At 38.5% G+C, this 18,633-nt stretch overlaps 3 protein-coding genes across 4 annotated transcripts in view; 1 reads left to right on the top strand and 2 right to left on the bottom strand.

Annotated features, from left to right (window-relative positions):
- Positions 1-1,027: 1,027 nt before the first annotated feature.
- Positions 1,028-9,914, bottom strand: fah (fumarylacetoacetate hydrolase (fumarylacetoacetase)). Its single transcript, XM_058078313.2, has 14 exons — positions 9,747-9,914; positions 9,389-9,499; positions 8,619-8,740; positions 7,956-8,005; positions 7,333-7,423; positions 6,978-7,075; positions 6,051-6,103; positions 5,831-5,930; positions 4,430-4,560; positions 4,248-4,323; positions 3,271-3,317; positions 3,095-3,196; positions 2,234-2,351; positions 1,028-1,347 (listed from the first exon to the last, which is right to left on the bottom strand). The coding sequence occupies exons 1-14, from the start codon at positions 9,825-9,827 to the stop codon at positions 1,271-1,273; spliced, it is 1,257 nt and encodes a 418-aa protein (XP_057934296.2). The 5' UTR covers positions 9,828-9,914; the 3' UTR covers positions 1,028-1,270.
- Positions 9,756-14,058, top strand: mthfs (5,10-methenyltetrahydrofolate synthetase (5-formyltetrahydrofolate cyclo-ligase)). Of its 2 annotated transcripts, none has more exons than XM_058078315.2 (3): positions 9,756-10,067; positions 12,979-13,243; positions 13,377-14,058. In XM_058078315.2, exons 1-3 carry the CDS (start codon positions 10,002-10,004, stop codon positions 13,601-13,603), a joined length of 558 nt encoding a protein of 185 aa, XP_057934298.2. In that variant the 5' UTR covers positions 9,756-10,001; the 3' UTR covers positions 13,604-14,058. The 2 variants fall into 2 exon arrangements, with proteins under 2 accessions (XP_057934298.2, XP_057934297.2); XM_058078314.2 differs by lacking the exon at positions 9,756-10,067 and adding an exon at positions 11,809-12,113.
- Positions 14,059-16,488: 2,430 nt separating this feature from the next.
- Positions 16,489-18,633, bottom strand: part of emilin1b (elastin microfibril interfacer 1b) — a 35,032-nt gene continuing 32,887 nt past the window's right edge. Inside the window, exons 13-14 of the mRNA XM_058078305.2 lie at positions 17,781-17,915; positions 16,489-17,710 (exon numbers count right to left, since the gene is read on the bottom strand). Coding sequence (XP_057934288.2) covers positions 17,388-17,710; positions 17,781-17,915 — 458 coding nt within the window. The 3' untranslated portion in view covers positions 16,489-17,387. The remainder of the gene's footprint in view (positions 17,711-17,780; positions 17,916-18,633) is intronic.

Consider the following 18,633-nt stretch of genomic DNA (forward strand, 5'->3'; position numbering starts at 1 on the left):
GACTTTGTGTTTGGCAGGTGCATTTTATTTTGTTAATTGTTGTTTTGAAAAAAATTTTTGAATAATTTTTGTTTCTGTATGCCAATATCCAAAACAAATTATTTTAAAAATCCAGCTTAGGGCTTCAAACTAAAAATTAAATTGAAAAATATGGTCTCAAATTTTCTATTGACCCTCAGTATACAGTAAAGTCTCGTTATATCGATATCGGTTATAACGAATTACTACTTATTACGATACTATTTTCATTTCCCGGCAAATTTCTAGTCTTTTATGATATAATTAGTTCCGTTAGTACGATACCCGGTTATTATGATAATCCGGTTACTACGATGCCCTTTTCATCTCCCGCCAGCCAATTTGGTCTGCTTATATCGATACAAAAGCAGCTTAAATCAATCTTTGCTTAAGGATTTCAATACCAAAAAAGAACACGGCGAACGGCTGGCATGTGTTTGGCCAGCTATGTGGGGCGGGTTGAGCATGACCTGTGAACCAGGAAGTGCGGGAATGTGTGTGTGCTGCGCTCTGGTGGTGGAAGTGTGAAAAATAAAGTTGACTGGAAGCAGCCGTTCGCCGTGTTCTTTTTTGGTATTGAAATCCTTAAGCAAAAATTGATTTAAGCTGCGCGACATTGTTCTATAGTATAGAACAATGTCGATTGCATTATTGCCCACTTTTAATGCAGTTCGGCGCAGGATCGGATATATGGATAGTCCGGTTATATCGGTATTTTTTCCGACTCCCGAGAATATCGATATAACGAGACTTTACTGTACTTTGCTAAGATCCTTTTCACACTTCAGGGACCATCAAGGGGTTTGAATCAGAACCAAAAATGACTTGCTGACATCCCAGACGTTAGGTCATGGTGGCCATTCACCAACCGTCCACTCATCCAGCCATGAGGACCATCCAGGTTTGCCCAACACTCATCAGTAAACAAGAAAATAATAATCATGTTTTGTATAAATAAACAAATATCTTCCAAAGAAATGATCAGAAGATGAAAAACCCACGCACAGAACATGTTGAAAGCTTTCTTATCAGGAAAACAGGAAACACAACCCATCAATAATACTGATTATGGTAGCACAGTAACGCTATGAGACATCCCAGTAACAAGGTCACTCCTGCCCTACAGAGCGAGAAAGAAATGTGCATGAATAATTAAGCCAGGTTCATATCATGGGAGAAATACAGTATTGTGTGTATGTGTGCTGAATATGTATTTTGCACTAATGAATGCAACCTTCCCATTGAGAGGCTTTCATTGTTGCAAGGCAGGGAGGATGGTTCCAGTGCAGGAACCAAAGCCCACCCTGTGTCCATCTCTTTCACCATGACCTGTACACACGGGGAAAAACATGCTTATTTTATGTCCTGCAGGTATGCATGCCACACAACGACACAGTTGACATTGATTCCATCAATATCACATGGAACCGTAAAGCAGTAGTCTGGTATACACCAGTACTACGGTATTCATAGTAGGTACTTAAACATGTATTCAGGAGTAGGCAAAGACATTTGCATGTTTATCAACATGCACAAAATAGGCTGCATGGCGGTGGGGGGTTAGCGTGCAGACCTCACACCTAGAAAAAACTAGTTCAATTCCACCCTCTGCCATCTCTGTGTGGAGTTTGCATGTTCTCCCCGTGCATGCGTGGGTTTTCTCCGGGTACTCCGGTTTCCTCCCACATTCCAAAAATATGCTAGGTTAATTGGCCACTCCAAATTGTCCATAGGTATGAATGTGAGTGTGAATGGTTGTTTGTCTATATGTGCCCTGTGATTGGCTGGCCACCAGTCCAGGGTGTAACCTGCCTAGGCATAGGCTCCAGCACCCCCCGTGAGGATAAGTAGTAAAAAAATGAATGAATTAATGCGCAAAATATACAGTATTCTCCAGACTATAAGTTGCTCCGGAGTATAAATATCAGTCATGAAACGTGTAATGAAAAGGAAAAAAAAACATATAATGTAATCACTTGTTAATTGCGGTTAATTGTTTCTGCGCCCCATCATGATAAGTGAATTTCCGTGAAGTAGGATTACTTATATTAATATACTAATACTTATTACTAATATTTTCAGAGTCAGCGTACAGAAAACCCTGGCTTCCATTCTCTTTTAAGGCTATCATTAACCCTGGCTAATTATCATCATAATTGTAATTATCATTACATTACTATAATGTAGTTACCATTGAGTCGACGTAACAGCTCACCTGTAATGGTAACTTCATCTCCATCCTGGAGGAAGGTTCTGGTTTCTCCGCCGCCAAGATCAATACTCTTGGATCCCCTCCATGACAGTTCTAGCATGGAGCCAAAGCTGTCTGCATCCTGTGGGGTGACAGTGTACTTACGTTACATATATATTTTATGTATGTATATACATATATTATGCATTACATATACATATAAACACACACACACACAATGGTGTGAAAAAGTGTTGAATTGTGCCATTTACAAAGCAAAAGTATTCCAGGTCTTGAAGCAGCAAAAAAATCCCCCGTTCATCACACTACCACCACCATATTTTACTGTTGGTATTATGTGTCGGTTTCTAAAATGTGGCATTACTTTTACATCAGATGTAAAAAAAAAAAAGCATTACACTTTTGTCTCTTCAGACCACAAAGTATTTTCCCAAAGGTCTTGAGGATCATTGAGATGTTTTCCAGAAAAATTGAGATGAATCTTAATGTTATTTTTGTTCTGCAGTGGTTTTCGTCCTGGAACTCTGCCATGCCCAAGGTCTTTCTTATGGTGGAGTCATGAATCTGCAGTCCTTTGGATGTTGTCGTGGGGTCTTTTCTGATATGCTGGAACCTATCCCAGCTGACTTTGGGCAAGAGGCGGGGTACACCCTAGACGCCAGCCAATCGCAGAGCTATAGACAAACAATCATTCATACATACAGTATCAATAACGGAGACAACATGCAAACTCCACAAGCAGAGATTCAAACCCAGATCTTCCCGATCTCATGACTGTGGCCAACATGCTAACTCAAATATAAGCCATTCAGGTGACTTACTACGTAATGTTCATATAGGTACTGTGTGCCATGAGGTACTTACAGGTCCACTGATGGTTCCAGAAGCCAGAAGGTCACCAGGTCTGACGTTACAGCCGTTGACCGTGTGATGGGCGAGCTGCTGCTTCATGGTCCAATACATGTACTATAGACACAACATCACCAAACAACTTTTTACTGTCCAATTTCCAATCTGTTTATCATACACAGGGTTCTCACCTTGAAGTTTGACTTGCAGATGGTTGAAGATTCTTTCATCCGCTTTCCTGGAGGTAAACAATAGTAACCATTTTACCAACTTTTTACTCCCATATTTATGGTAATGGTAATGGTAATGGTTTAATTTCATTTGAACATGCATCAGGTTACAATTGAATGCATCCCATAATCACTTCACAGTTCCACATGTCCAAAAGGAGTAGGAAGAAGCAAAGCTTATTAGTAAATCCTACCCCTCCATCTGGTACTTTTACAATCAGTAACTGTTACATTTGTTCACTTCCTGCTTTCTATAATACAGTTTTGTTTTGTTTTTGAATTTTGAATATTTTAATTTTTTGTCTCGTACCAAAGTACGAGGTCATATGACCATACAATGACATTATGTGTACCATAGTAACTGTCCATATAGTCCATATAGTCATACAACTGTCATCTGTCAATAAACATACATGTTTATTGATTTGTCACCAATTAATCTAAAATCTCTTTACTTATTTTAAGTTAATATATTTATTATGTATTATATATTTTTTTATTATTAATTGATTTCTTATTTAATGGTTATTTTATTTATTATGATTTATGTTATTATTTTTTTAGTTATGTGTGTAAAGTAAAGAGTGATACATATATAAAGTTTTGTGTTGTTATTGGTTGTCAATGTCATTTTTTCTCATTGTGACTTTTGCTGTGTTTTTAACATTTTTTATGTTGTTTACATTTTATTTTGTTTTTGTGATGCATTGACACATTTTGAGCCACGATGGCGCCTGAACCGCACCTTTTTGCTAGCATTGCGGTGCAAGCCGGTGTACCTGCAATCGACGGGTTGGTGACCCCTGGTGTACACAGTATAGTGACTGAAGTATTCTATTTGAGACTCCGTAGAGATACTCCTAGTGTGCATGAGGTAGTTGATGTGTGTGTTGGGTACCTGCCAAAATACACAATAACAGCATTGTTGGGGTTCATACCTTTTAGAGATACAAAAAGATTGATGTTGAACGTGAACGGATCCTGATGTTGAAGGTAGGGGAGGGGCTCTGGATCCTGTGGGGACCCAGACAAAGAGGTTTTTCTCTTTGCTTGTGTTAGCGTGCACATCTTTTAGCAGAACTCCATTTCAAACGTGTTGCATAACAACAGCGGTCCTAACCTGAATGGGATTGGGCTCCACAAAAGGCAACAAGGCCTCCATGGGGACCACCCAAGGTGAGATGCTTGTACCGAAGTTCTTTCCCAGGAATGGACCAAGAGGCACGTATTCCCAGGCTTGGATGTCCCGAGCTGAATAAGATCAGGCACACATGTAACAAATTAGTCGCGTTATAAACTAAAAACATTGAACAAAACATTGATTCAGACTCTTCATACCATATTTACACAGAAAGCTCTTTCACCATATGAGGCTTTTACAATAGTTTGGAATTTGATTATTTCTGAGGTCACATTCAGAGAAATAGGGATATTATTCTGATATTATTATTATTATATTATTATTATATAAGGAAAACTGCAGATGATCAAAACAGTATGTCAAGGTAAATACTCTTTATTTTTTATTTTCTGTCATGCCTCCCATAGGACAGAAGTGTTTTCATTGCTATGTTTTATTTTTATTGCTGCATTAATACACGCTAGACATACACACACTTTTTCAACATGTAAGTTACAAGTCGACATGATCTGACTCTTTCTGTAAAATATAGTATACAGTAACTGTAACAAATGCCAGCCAGGCTGTGGAAGCCTCATAAGCGTCATTAGGCTTATTTTAGGGGGGCTTCACTCCCCCTAAAATGTTGTTAAGCCCCCCCTAAATAATCTGATATTTTTTATGGATTTTTTTTTTTACAAAAAAAATTTAAAATTTCATATAATAGGGCAAAAGCAGGCAATTTTACAAAGAAAAGTCAACACATTCACAGAAAATAGCATTTTAAGTAAAAAAAGACAACTTTGCAAAATAAACTAAAAAAAAAAAACAATGTAATGTTTTTTTTAAAAAGTGAAAATATGAGAACCAAACTAAGAAAAATAAATGTTGTAATTAGTATTAGTAAATTCTTCCCAATAATAAGCAAGCCAATAAGCAGGCCAATACTAGCCTACTACTACTACTACTACTAGTAGTAGTAGTAATAATCAGAAGAAGAATAATGATGATAGTAATAAATAATAAGTAATTAATAATATAATATTGATTATATAATTGATCACTGTCCACTGGACAGAATGTTTGCAGAGCTCAAGCAGCGATTTTGCCGTGTACATTGTGTGTACTTGTGTAAATTTAATGGTGGCCTAAAACAATTGAGTATCTCTATTGAATCTGCCCAAAAGTGAGAAAGTGTTTGTGTTTTTGGATTTTTTTGAATGTCTACAACCTTCATTCATATCCTGTGCATCTCCAGGGGGCTAAGGCCCCCCTGCCTTCAGAACCTAGTGACGCCCCTGGCTTCAACTAAAGGCTCTAAAATGGAACTGTCTGCTGAGCACGTAATGTTATATATTTATAAATAGGGAATAATATTCATAATGGCGTGAATGTACTCACCACTCCAGTCATTCATGAGTACCATGCCAAAGATGTGTTCATGGGCTTTCTCAATGGGGATTGGCTCCCCAGGCAAATTCCCCTTTCCAACAAAGAAAGCCTAAACAGAGAAACACACGTTAAGATATTACATAAGGATGTTGATATAAATCTTCTTTTAGATATATACTGTTTATATATAAACAGTTTAAATACGCAAGTGATAGTGTGGAGAAATTACCATCTCCAATTCAATGTCCAACTGCTTTGATGGGCCGAACACAGGAGGCTTTGCTAGGACAAAGGAAAGACAAACATAAAAGATACATTTCATACATATCTTTCACATTGATACAAATTTAGCCATATATATTTAGACATTTAAACATCGAAACAACGATGCCACAACATGAACAACACAAACAATGGTTGTTTTACATGAAAATATGAAATGTGAATATGAAAATATATTTTTTTACAAATATGACATAATGAACTATTTACAATTTTCATATCATTTGCAACTGAAGTGTGTACACACCTTAAAATTACTTCAATGCTACCCTCCTTCACACAACAAGGCAAAATGTGGCCGCCTTGTGGCCGTTTTTTCAACTTAAAACTGCACCACCATGGTCTCTTCTATTGTGAAGTTGCATCATCACCTCTTTTTGCCTCAAAAAAACATAAAAGGCTGTGCTAAAACAATGTATAATTACGTCCAGTTCACCGGAACAACAGGATTTTATTGCAGGTTTGAATGATCTAACAACGGGCACAATAATAATAAATTGCTGTGACTGTAACCCATGTCGAGCTAAAACTCAACTCTGAATTTCCTGTCCGCCACACATCTGAAAGTGACATCACAGGGCACATATAGACAAACAACCATTCACACTCACATTCATACCTATGGACAATTTGGAGTGGCCAATTAACCTAGCATGTTTTTGGAATGTGGGAGGAAACCGGAGTAACCGGAGAAAACACACTCATGCATGGGGAGAACATCTCCACACAGAGATGGCTGAGGGTGGAATTGAACCCTGGTCTCCTAGCTGTGAGGTCTGCACGCTAACCACTTGACCGCCGTGCAGCCCGGTCTGGAACCAATTAATCAAAACAAACAAGATATAAGATATATACAAGATTAATGCGAACTTACTCGGATCAGGCCTCATCTGCCCTGACGGGCGACGGATGGGGGTGCCCGACACAACCACTGATGACGCTCTGCCATGATACCCCACTGGAAGCCTCAACCTGCACAACACAGCATGATAATTATACCTGCTAAATATCTTCAAGGCGAATACATCCGCGCTAAAAACATTCATACAAAATACTTCCATGCTGTTGTGTTTGAATGCACTCTCAACATGTGACCATCACCTTCATATATAAAATGAACCTTGTATATTATGGTACAGTAATTAAAAAACCCTGGTTGTCTGGTCCATACAGTTCTTAGTTCCTACTACAGCATATGGTACTGTACTGTATATGTATATATAATTTACCAGTTTGGCATCAGAGCATTTTCCTTTCCCCGGAACATGATCCCAACATTAGTTGCATGATCCCTGGAGGAGTAGAAGTCAGTGTAATCACCTGTAAGATAGTTCATATAAGATATATGGGATATAGTTTTAAGGCGAGAAGGCGGTTTAATACGAAGAAACACTGCCCCCTAGTGCTGGATGAGTTGTATTGTTAGCATGTTTCAAAAAAATCATTTCCATAAATGTTTGACAGCTTACAAGGCATCCATTCGACACAATCATTAAGAATTAAATTCAGGTTAAAAAACACTACATTCAGTAATGATTTAAAGAATAATTTAAATTGATTACTTTTTAAAATTTGTCATAAAAACTTTTAGGTACTACTGTATAAAAAGTAATTGTATCATACATTCACATTTCCTAAGCAGCATTTTGGGAGCTAAAACAAGGCTTTTAGCTTTTAGACTTGTTTTAGCTCTGAATGAATGTATGGATATTGTATCTTAATGCATCATTTACTCCGTTTTTACTCAATTCTATTTTTATTTTTTTCTCTCCTGTAAAGCGTCTTTGAGTACTTTGAAAAGCACTATACAAATACAATGTATTGTTATTATTAACTATGTGTGGAGACGTACCAATATCAGCTGGAAGATACATCGTGGCTGCACTTTGAGGGACAAAAGCTCTGCAGACAAAAAGACAAACAACACTCGTGTTACACAAGATAAAAATACACTGTGTTGGAATCGAATTTAGAAAGCTGAATACTTGCAGATATTAAAACAGAGGAGGTTATTTAAACTATTTCAGCTATTTAAACTGACCACCCTCAATCGTTGCCATTTTGGCTACTTAGTCGAATAATTAATTATATAAAAAAATAATTCTCATGAAATATTTAAGAATTTAAACAAATTATATAAATATCTTAATTACATTTAAAAATGAATACATTTTTATTTAATTTTATTATTTATATTAAATAAAAAAAAATTATATATTATAAGCATTTTTGCCTATGTGTCCAGATTTTAGAAGTGAACTGGTAAATGCTTGGCCACTAGCTAATCAAAGGTGGTCATTTTATTCTGCTAGGGACAAAACAGTCCAAATTTTAGAGAAGAATATCCTTCAAAATACCAAAAAGCTGATGTTGAGATATCCTCTCAGGTTGTTTTTGTCCCAGTGAGACAATCGTTATATTGGTAAATAAAAGGTAGCAATCTGACCCCCTGGTCCAAACAGCCTTGCGTTGGGAAGGGCATCGAACGTAAAAGCAGTTAGAAAGGTAACCTCACCTGCTGCGTAGATCACAGTCATCTCTTAGAGTGCTCTCATTGGCTGACAGCAACACCTGCAAGGTACTCCTGGTCTCTTTCCACGCTTGGTATCCCAGTGCCATGAAAGCATTAAGCGTCGGCTGGTACGAGAAAGACAAAATTAGAAATTCACTGCAATGCAAAAAGAAATATGTCATGCAGTATTCATATGTACTGTATGTATACCAGTAGCAGCCGAATGACACATTCATTCTTATTCAATATATGTTGCTATTTGTTGTTTAGCTATGTTGATCATAATTTTGGTACATTTATATAATAATAATCTGTTTGTGTTTTTTCATTATCAACATTTTCAATTATTATATTTAAAATGTTTATAGGCTATAATTCAATTATATTATTAAAGAACTATTTATATATATATCTGCATTACTGTATATTGTCATTGTGAAATGTGTTATTTTTCAATTACATTGTGGATAAAATACATTTTTAATTATTACATTTTATCATTATTATTACATAATTTAATTTGATATTTATACATGATGTATTTTAATCATTAAATTATTCAATGTATTTTATAACATGTCCATGATATATTTAGTAAATATATTTCAAGTAATATTTTAGCATTTAAATTACATTATTAAAAAATTATAAAATAAATAAATATATTTTATATATAAATTGTTATGTATATATTTTCTCATTACATTATTACATTAAATGTATTATTATTATTATTATTATTATTATTATTATTATTGAATAAGGAATGATACCTGTTGGAAAACATGCTGGTGTTTGGACATCACCGGTCCTCGAAAAAGTGAGAGTATGACGCTCAGGTCCAGTATCTGGTCTCCAATAGCAACTCCAATGCGACGCTTGGCCTGAAAAAAGAATTCAGAAAATATATGGGTACATTCAATAATTCATTTTTTTTTAAATAATGAAAATAAACCATTTAATGTGTTTAAATACATGTAACACAAATGAAAATTGTCATGATTTAAATGGCATAAAGAAAAAGTGTTATTATTTATGTATTGTTGCTTGTGTTCAGACCTGAGGGACACCCTGTATGTCAACAGCAACAGTTCAATAAAGTTATTGATATTGAAGAGTGACAGCCCTTACCTGGTCGGGTGTTGAGAACACGCCATAGGGAAGGTTGTGGATGGAGAAATCACACGTTGCATCTACGTTTAGGAAAGACATGTTTGGTCTTCAGAAGTTACTTTCCGAGCTCCAGCGATGTCGGTGAGTGGAAAAGAGAGCTTCCAGATGTGAGCTAGCAGCCTTTGGACGGACCCGCCTGTTCCTGTTCGGCCAATCCCAGGCTGCCTGGAGGATCCGCCCTAACTGGATCGCTAACGTGAACCAGCTTGGTGCATGACTCAGCACACTTTCTTCTCTAGCTCAGAAGATGATCCATGTTGTGTTCAACAGAGATCTCGGGTAAGTATTCCTCAAGTGTTAAAGCGAGGTGCTGGCGAACTTTCAGCTCTTTATTGATACAATCAACTAAAAAGGTGCCAGTCTAGCTAGCTTGTTGAACAATATGGGTGTTGTATCCAAAGCGCCCTCTTTTGACAAAACCATGTAACAATAAGCATTTTCATTGGGATCTTTCAAACATTCATTCATTCATTCATTTTCTACCGCTTATCCTATATAGCCATATATACGTATATTCATTCATTCATTCATTCATTTTCTACCGCTTATCCTCACAAGGGTCACCGGGGGTGCTGGAGCCTATCCCAGCTGTCTTCAGGCGAGAGGCGGGGTACACCCTGGACTGGTGGCCAGCCAATCACAGGGCACATATAGACAAACAACCATTCACACTCACATTCATACCTATGGACAATTTGGAGTCTGTAATTAACCTAGCATGTTTTTGGAATGTGGGAGGAAACCGGAGTACCCGGAGAAAACCCAGGCATGCACAGGGAGAACATGCAAACTCCACACAGAGATGGCCGAGGGTGGGATTGAACCCGGGTTTCCTAAATGTGAGGTCTGCGTGCTAACCACTTTCCACCGTGCAGCCATCTTTCAAACACCACAATCCAAATCCAAGTCTGCTGTCTTTGACCATAGAACTTGTTTGATGACATGCTAGTTCCCCCATGTTGGACATTCACTGCGTATTATCATTTCAATGTATATGCTTGCTTTGATCTGCTTGTGGCGGACTTCCTGAATCATCTATCTGTTTTCTATGCCGCTTATCCCTCAGTATGGTCGCGGGGGTATGCTGGAGTCTTTGGGCAAGAGGCGAGGTACACCCTGGACCGGTGGCTATTTTTTGATAGTTTGGCAAAAATAAGTCACCTAATCAATTAATGCACCTGAATGTGACAGACAGTGATACACACACAAGTCAGCCTGGTAATAAACATTCCCAAACCATTATGGTCCTTTTCTTTGACAATGTTTTTTTTTTCTTCTAAAGTAGCTAAACAGTACAGGGAAAGAACAGCAGTGCGACTAATTTATGGCTACAGTATGTTTTACTTGTGACAACTACCACTGTCATTTTGATACTGCTGCTCGCCAGCCAATGGGAAAAGTGTATTTCAACCGATGTAAATTGTCATTACTCAGTATACCAATAGACTTCTACACCACTATGTACATCTGTGTAATACTTGCTTTTAGTCAGTATAGTTACTCCAGACCCCATTCACTGTGCAATATCTGATCAACCTCCATGTACAATATTAAGGGCTCTAAATGCAATATACTAAGTTATATGTGAAGTATTTCCATAATGCCTCATATTAACTCTCTAACAAGATCTCAGTGTATAGACTGGTCATATATCTCATCTCGTTTCATATTATCTACATACTGTATTGAAAATAACTGTTGATTTTTGTTAATACTTGGGTTGTTTGTATTGTTTATTTTTCTATATTGTGTATTTTGTACTGCTTAACTGACTCTGTACTCTTGCTGCTGTGCAATACAAATTTCCCCACTGAGGGACGAATAAAGGCATATCTTAATCTTAATAACAGTGTGATTCACTGTGAATAATAAACTTCTCACATAGCAATTTTACACTAAAAACCTAGCTTTGTTCAATGTTGCCTAATTGCCGTATTGAAAATCCTGTTAAATACAGTATGTATCACTGTAAAGAGGCATGCTATGACATACATACACTAGGTGGCGGCATACACCTTTAAGATATGGTTGTAGTCCGCCAATCACCGAAGTCGAAGAAGAAGCAGATGCGGAAGCAGAAGCACGGCAGACGTGAGGTCTACAGTGTGCGTCGTGACGTCGATTGGAAGTTAATATTTACCGACATGAACCGATAAAGACGAAGACAAGCCAAGCAAACAAAAGAAAAGCAGACTTTTGGAAGAAGAAGACACAATGGCCACCATGCGAGCTGCCAAACAAGCGTTAAGAAAGGAAATAAAGCGACGGGTTGCGGCACTCAGTGAGCAGGAGAAACTGAGACAATCTTCAGTTGTGTCCCAAAAAGTAAGACCTGTCAATCAATATCGGCATGATGTCATGGCACTAAGGTACTGTAAGAGTAAGTAGGGTGTGCCATTCATTTTGGGTCATTATTTATTTATATTCTATTTGTATTTAATGAATCTAACGTGTAAATGTGTATTCAAATGTAATTTCTGTATTTATATTAGTGTATTTTATATTTTTATTATCCTTATTAATACTTTACATTTTATTTGTAGTGTATTTTATGTTTTTATTACCTTTATTGATACTTTAAATTTTATTTGTAGTGTATTTTATATTTTTATTACCCTTCTTGATGCTTTAAATTTTATTTGTAGTGTATTTTATATTTTTATTACCCTTATTGATGCTTTAAATTTTATTTGTAGTTTATTTTATATTTTTATTACCCTTATTGATGCTTTAAATTTTATTTGTAGTTTATTTCATATTTTTATTACCCTTATTGATGCTTTAAATTTTATTTGTAGTGTATTTCATATTTTTATTACCCTTATTGATGCTTTAAATTTTATTTGTAGTGTATTTCATATTTTTATTACCCTTATTGATGCTTTAAATTTTATTTGTATTGTATTGTATTTTTTACATTATCCTTATAGATACTTTAAATTTTATTTGTAGTGTATTTACATTTTTTTTTACCCTTATTGATGCTTTAAATTTTATTTGTAGTGTATTTCATATTTGTATTACCCTTATTGATGCTTTAAATTTTATTTGTAGTGTATTGTATTTTTTTCATTACCCTTTTTGATACTTTAAATTTTATTTGTATTAGTACAGGTTATGTATTTGTATGTAGAATTCGTCGATATGTATGTAGAAACTTTGCATTTGTCTAAATGTTCTTTTTCCCCAGCTCTTCAGACACCCAAAATATGTGGCGTGTCAACGTATCGCGGTGTTCCTCAGCATGGACGATGAGGTGCGCACACAGCAAATCATCAGCGACGTGTTAGGAACGGGTAAAAGGTGCTTCATCCCCAGATATGAGCATGGCAGCAACCACATGGACATGTTGAAGCTCAACAGCCTGCAGGACATGGCCACGCTACCTGTCACATCCTGGAACATCCAACAGCCTGACCACAGCGACCACAGCAGAGAAGAAGCTTTGGCTGCAGGTACACAGGCGTCTATACCTGCACATCTAAAGTGGACTTGCAGAACTGGCATATTCATTGAAGATGGTGACTGTAAAAATGAAGCTATTCTTCTAAAACTTTGACACACAGTGAAGACATTTTCGTTTTCCAGGAGGTCTGGACCTCATCTTGATGCCGGGCCTCGGGTTTGACCTGTCTGGGAAGCGTCTGGGCCGAGGAAAGGGTTTCTACGACACTTACCTGGAGCGCTGCAGGCGCCACCCCAAAGGCAAGCCCTACACCATCGCCTTGGCCTTTAAAGAGCAGCTGTGTCAGGACATCCCCGTTGACGACAATGACGTGCTCATTGACGAGGTCCTGTACGAAGACGAGCAGTAATTGCTCTTGGATGCTTATGGAAAGGATTGCTGCAGGGATTGATGACTGACAAATGGCAGGTGATGTTTAAATTCTACCTTGATTTTGTATGACATTTCAGTGGCTATCAAACACATCATGGGCAGCCAAACGTTTAAAAAAGCTCAGTTTTTTAAGACTATACAGTGTTTCCCACTTTGTGTGGATTTCTAATGCTTGCTGATTATGCAGAGCTACAATGCCATCTACTGGACGGAGTTGTAACAACAATCCATTCAGTCACATCATTATAATGTGAATAAATAACAAATACATCAATCAAATGAAAGAAAAACCTTCTGTGGTGATCCAGAATTAACAGTTAACTCTGATACGGTGTGGGGCTGTTAGCGCTCGTAAAGGGATCACAGTTTCACAGAGTATCCATTGCATTTTTGGCAATGATTGGCTGGAATTTAATCCATGATGTACCTTACCTCTCAAGGGTTAGACTCCAGCTCCCCACACACCCCAATGAGGGAAAACACTATTGAAAATGAATTGCAATACACTCAATTCAATCCCAGACATTTCTTTTCAAATACCGACAATTTTTGATGATTTTGAGTGATTAGAAGGCACGCAGAATATTGTTTTGCAGGGCTATATAAATATGGTACCTACAAAAAGACACATTCAACTCTCATATCTCATCAGAATAGAAGATTTGTTTCCATTTTGTCTTGTTCTTGAGTGAAAAAATACATTTCAGGCATAACTTTCACTTTGACACAAATGTAGTCATTCATTCATTTTCTACCGCTTATCCTCACGAGGGTCGCGGGGGGTGCAGGAGCTTATCCCAGCTGTCTTCAGGCGAGAGGCGGGGTACACCCTGGACTGGTGGCCAGCCAATCACAGGGCACATATAGACAAACAACCATTCACACTCACATTCATACCTATGGACAATCTGGAGTTGATTAACCAATTAACCTAGCATTCCGGAAGAAGCCAGAATCCCTGGAGAAAACCCCACATGCACGGGGAGAACATGCAAACTCCACACAGAGATGGCCGAGGGTGGGATTGAACTCAGGTCTCCTAGCTGGTAGGTCTGCGCGATAACCACTCGACCGTTGTGCAGCCCCCATATTTAGTCATATTTATCCAAAAAACATCCAAAACACAACATCATTTAATTAATAATTAATATAATTAATGATATGAACTATTATCACATTTGGAACTGGACTGTGCATGTGTTAGTGTGCTCTTGTGCATGAGTTAACATTTCCCTTCAATGTGTAACCTCCTGCACACTACATCCTCCCCATGCTTTTTAACTTCCTGCTTGCCGTGGAGGCATTATTACATGGGAAAGATGCACTTCTGCCACCTAGTGGCCGTTTTTACAACTTAAAACTGCACTAACATGAGCTCTTCTATTGCGTAGTTGTGTCATCACCTCTTTTTGCTGCACGCACAAACAAAAAATACGTCAAACAAAACGTCTAGCAGGACATGATGGGTCTTCAGGCAGGCAGTATATGTTTTCCTGGTGCTTTTTCATCTGGCTGAGCGTCAGGAAAGACCTCCATGACTTAGTGTTCATCCCATGCCTAAACAGCCCATTTAATTAATTGTTTTCAGCGCATGTAGTGGACGTGGTAACTGTCCTTGTGCATCCAGCAGGTGGCAGCAGAGACAGGAAGTTTATGTTTGCTACCATTTTTGCTCCCTTCAGCATGTTGACACCCTCCTGGGTTGCTGCCATGGTAACAATAAGCGTGATTGTTTCCAGATGTTTCCCGCATCAAAAGCGGACTGTTAGAAGTTTTTCAGGTAGACGTGTGTACGTGACGTGATAGGATGTGTTTGCCACTTGACGCGGATCCAAGGGAGGACACTCCCAGGGCTTTTACCATTCTGCAGTAATCTGAGATGGGAACATCTGGAAAAGATGAATCAAGCAGCAGCTCAATGAGCTCAGCTGCTTCAGGAGTTGAAACAACAACTTCTGGTGCAGTCGGTCCTCACCAGGGGCGTCAAGACATTTTCAAGGCATTACAGCATTAGCAAAGACGCTCTCCGTCTTGTCGAGAGGATTTTCTTTTCCTTCTTTCAAATGAAAACGTTATCGTGAACAGTCATGCTATATTCTTTCATGTGGTTGCCTTCCTCCATGGGTGGTGACACGTGGTACGGGTAAGACGCACCTGAGACTCCTTGTAAGGAAAAGGTCTTAGTCATCGTTAAATGTTGCTACCTTTTACTCAATATATATTATAATAGGCTCCAGCACACCTGCGACCCTCATATCTTAACTTCACCACTGTATATATTTCTGGATGGTGGTGTTGCATTTTATTGTGTATAGTATAGTGTTGTGGCCCAGAGTTACGGATGTTACACATTATATCTTCAAAAAGCCGATCCCGAGCCTCAATATCAGATCAGGACATCCCTATATCACGCTGGGCACATGCACCATATATAATAAATAATATAATATAATGGACAAAGGGCTGCACGGCGGTCGAGTGGTTAGCACGCAGACCAGTGTTCAATCCGACCCTCGGCCATCTCCCCGTGCATGTGTGGGTTTTTTCCGGGTACTCCGGTTTCCTCCCACATTCCAAAAACATGCTAGGTTAATTAGCGACTCCAAATTGTCCATAGGTATGAATGTGAGTGTGAATGGTTGTTTGTCTATATGTGCCCTGGGATTGGCTGGCCACCAGTCCAGGGTGTACCCCGCCTCTCGCCCGAAGACAGCTGGGATAGGCTCCAGCACCCCCCGCAACCCTCGTGAGGAAAAGCGGTAATAAATGAATGAATAATGGACAAATTATTCATATGCATGCATGTGACATAAATGATATATGTAAACACTGCACACTAATAATGACACGCAGTAACCTCTATGCATTAAATATTTCTGTTTTATTACCATACATTCATCTTTTCTAAAAGAAAACTTAAAAATTAGGATGTGACATTTTTGTAAGACAATATATCTAATGTGCTCTTATTACTTTCACAAATCCCCCCGTCCCCAAATATGAAGGAAATACAAAGTAGCCTATTTTGGGGGATAATTGTCAATAAAAGAACATTGAGTGGCTTATAGACAAAACATTGTGCAATTGATAAAACATTAAAAACTGGAACTTTTATACCAGTTGAACATTGGACGCACACGTATGCTTTCAAAAACAACAACAGTGTGTGAATGTTACAAGTTTTCGGAGGTACGGTACACGGGTTCAGGGTCAGCATCTGGATTGAAAACCATCCATACCTTTTTTTTTTTTTTTTTTTTTACAAAGAGCTGGAGCCGATCCCAGCTTGGCAGACTACACCCTGGGCAGCTCACCAGTCCATCACATGACACACTGACACAAACAAAAACATTCACAAGTCAGACAAGTCGACCACTAGGTGTTGTTTCATGAGTGAGTGAACAGATGGCGTCAAATAAAAAAAAAAAAAATTTAAGAAATTATGGCACTAAATCTATCTGTGGCGGTCCAACATGAATTGTGGTGGGCCGCCACAGATAAATGAATGAACTTATAAAATTGGCAGGGGATCAAATACTTCTTTTCCCCCAGTCAACAAGAAGTTCTGGTACGTAAAAAGCCTGCTTAAACAATCACATCACATAAAGCTGCTTTGAACGAGTTTCCCTGAACGTTACAAAAATGTCTTCCTAAAAGTTCACTTCAGAATCAAGAAGCGATATCGAGGTTTTGGTGCTGCCTCCTGTGGGCTTGTCTTGTTCTTCAGGTACTCTGTCCTTGTCTGGTCGTGTTTTGGGCCGTCACATGGCTTCATAGAGCAGAATCCCGTTAAAGATGGTCAGCGGTTCCACAGAGTGGGCCAGCTTGCCCATCACCAGGTCGATGCAAACCGTGTCCCCGGCCAGTAGCGGTAGGATGATGTTGAAGACCGCCAGTGAGCCCGGAGGGGTTTTAGTCTCGGCCATGGGGTTGTTCTCCAGGCCCTCGGGCTGGTAGCCCCCAGAGTCCACACGGGCCATGCCGTAGTTGGATTTGGACAAAACCGCCTCGATCTTCTCGTTCTTGTGGCCAGTCAGGATGGCACTGAAGAAGTAGTGTCCATCAATGGGGGCTGTGAAAATACCTGAGAGGAGTTTTGCTGTTAGTTCATGCAAAAATATATAACTTTATATTTGTATGAGTTTATGTTTGACCTGTTCTTGGGTCATAGAAGTCCCCTTCGTTGACAAAGATCTTATCAAAGACGATGGTTCCTGCCCGCTCCATCGGGACAGTCAGAGCAGCAGAGAATGACAGTTTGGGAAAGTGAGCATCGGCACCCGGCGTTCCTGACAAAACACACATTTTTACTAATTACTATGAAATTATGACTTCATTGATGAACCTAAACCTGATCTCACACTGCGGTGCTGCGGTTTCCCTACTCTGATACAAGAACTTGGTTTTTCAATGCCCCAGTTTTCAGATGATTCAGGCTCTGTTTGGATAAAATACTGCACGCAACAAAGTAGTCTAGTTTAGACCATCCCGCCCAGATTTCATATGGTCTGGTTTTTGACTGACATTGTTGCCCAAATTTTGCTCTGGTTTTCATACATTGTCTCGGTTAGTGTAAAACATTGTGTGTGACAGACAAGTCAGTTTCAAACAGTCAGTTTTCAGATGATTCAGTTTTCAACCCAAATTTTGGCTATTTTATGTATCGTCTTTGTTTTTATAAAATCCTGCATGCAACAAAGTAAGTGTGGTTTCATGATCCTGCCCAGTTTTCGTATGACTTGGATTTGAACTGCAATTGTTGCCCAAATTTTGCTCTGGTTTTCATACATTGTCTCGGTTAGTGTAAAATATTGCGTGTGACAGACGAGTTTTCAGATGATTCAGTTTTCAACCCAAATTTCGGCTATTTTATGCAAAATCCTGCACGCAACAAAGTAGTATGGTTTGATGATCCTGCCCAGTTTCCATATGACTTGGATTTGGACTGCAATTGTTGGCAAAATTTTGCTCTGGTTTTCTTACACTTTCTCGGTTATTGTAAAACAT

Source organism: Doryrhamphus excisus, linkage group LG1, assembly GCF_037039965.1.
Source record: "Doryrhamphus excisus strain RoL-2023G ecotype Guam linkage group LG1, RoL_Dexc_Guam_v1.1, whole genome shotgun sequence".
Classification (NCBI taxonomy): domain Eukaryota; kingdom Metazoa; phylum Chordata; class Actinopteri; order Syngnathiformes; family Syngnathidae; genus Doryrhamphus; species Doryrhamphus excisus.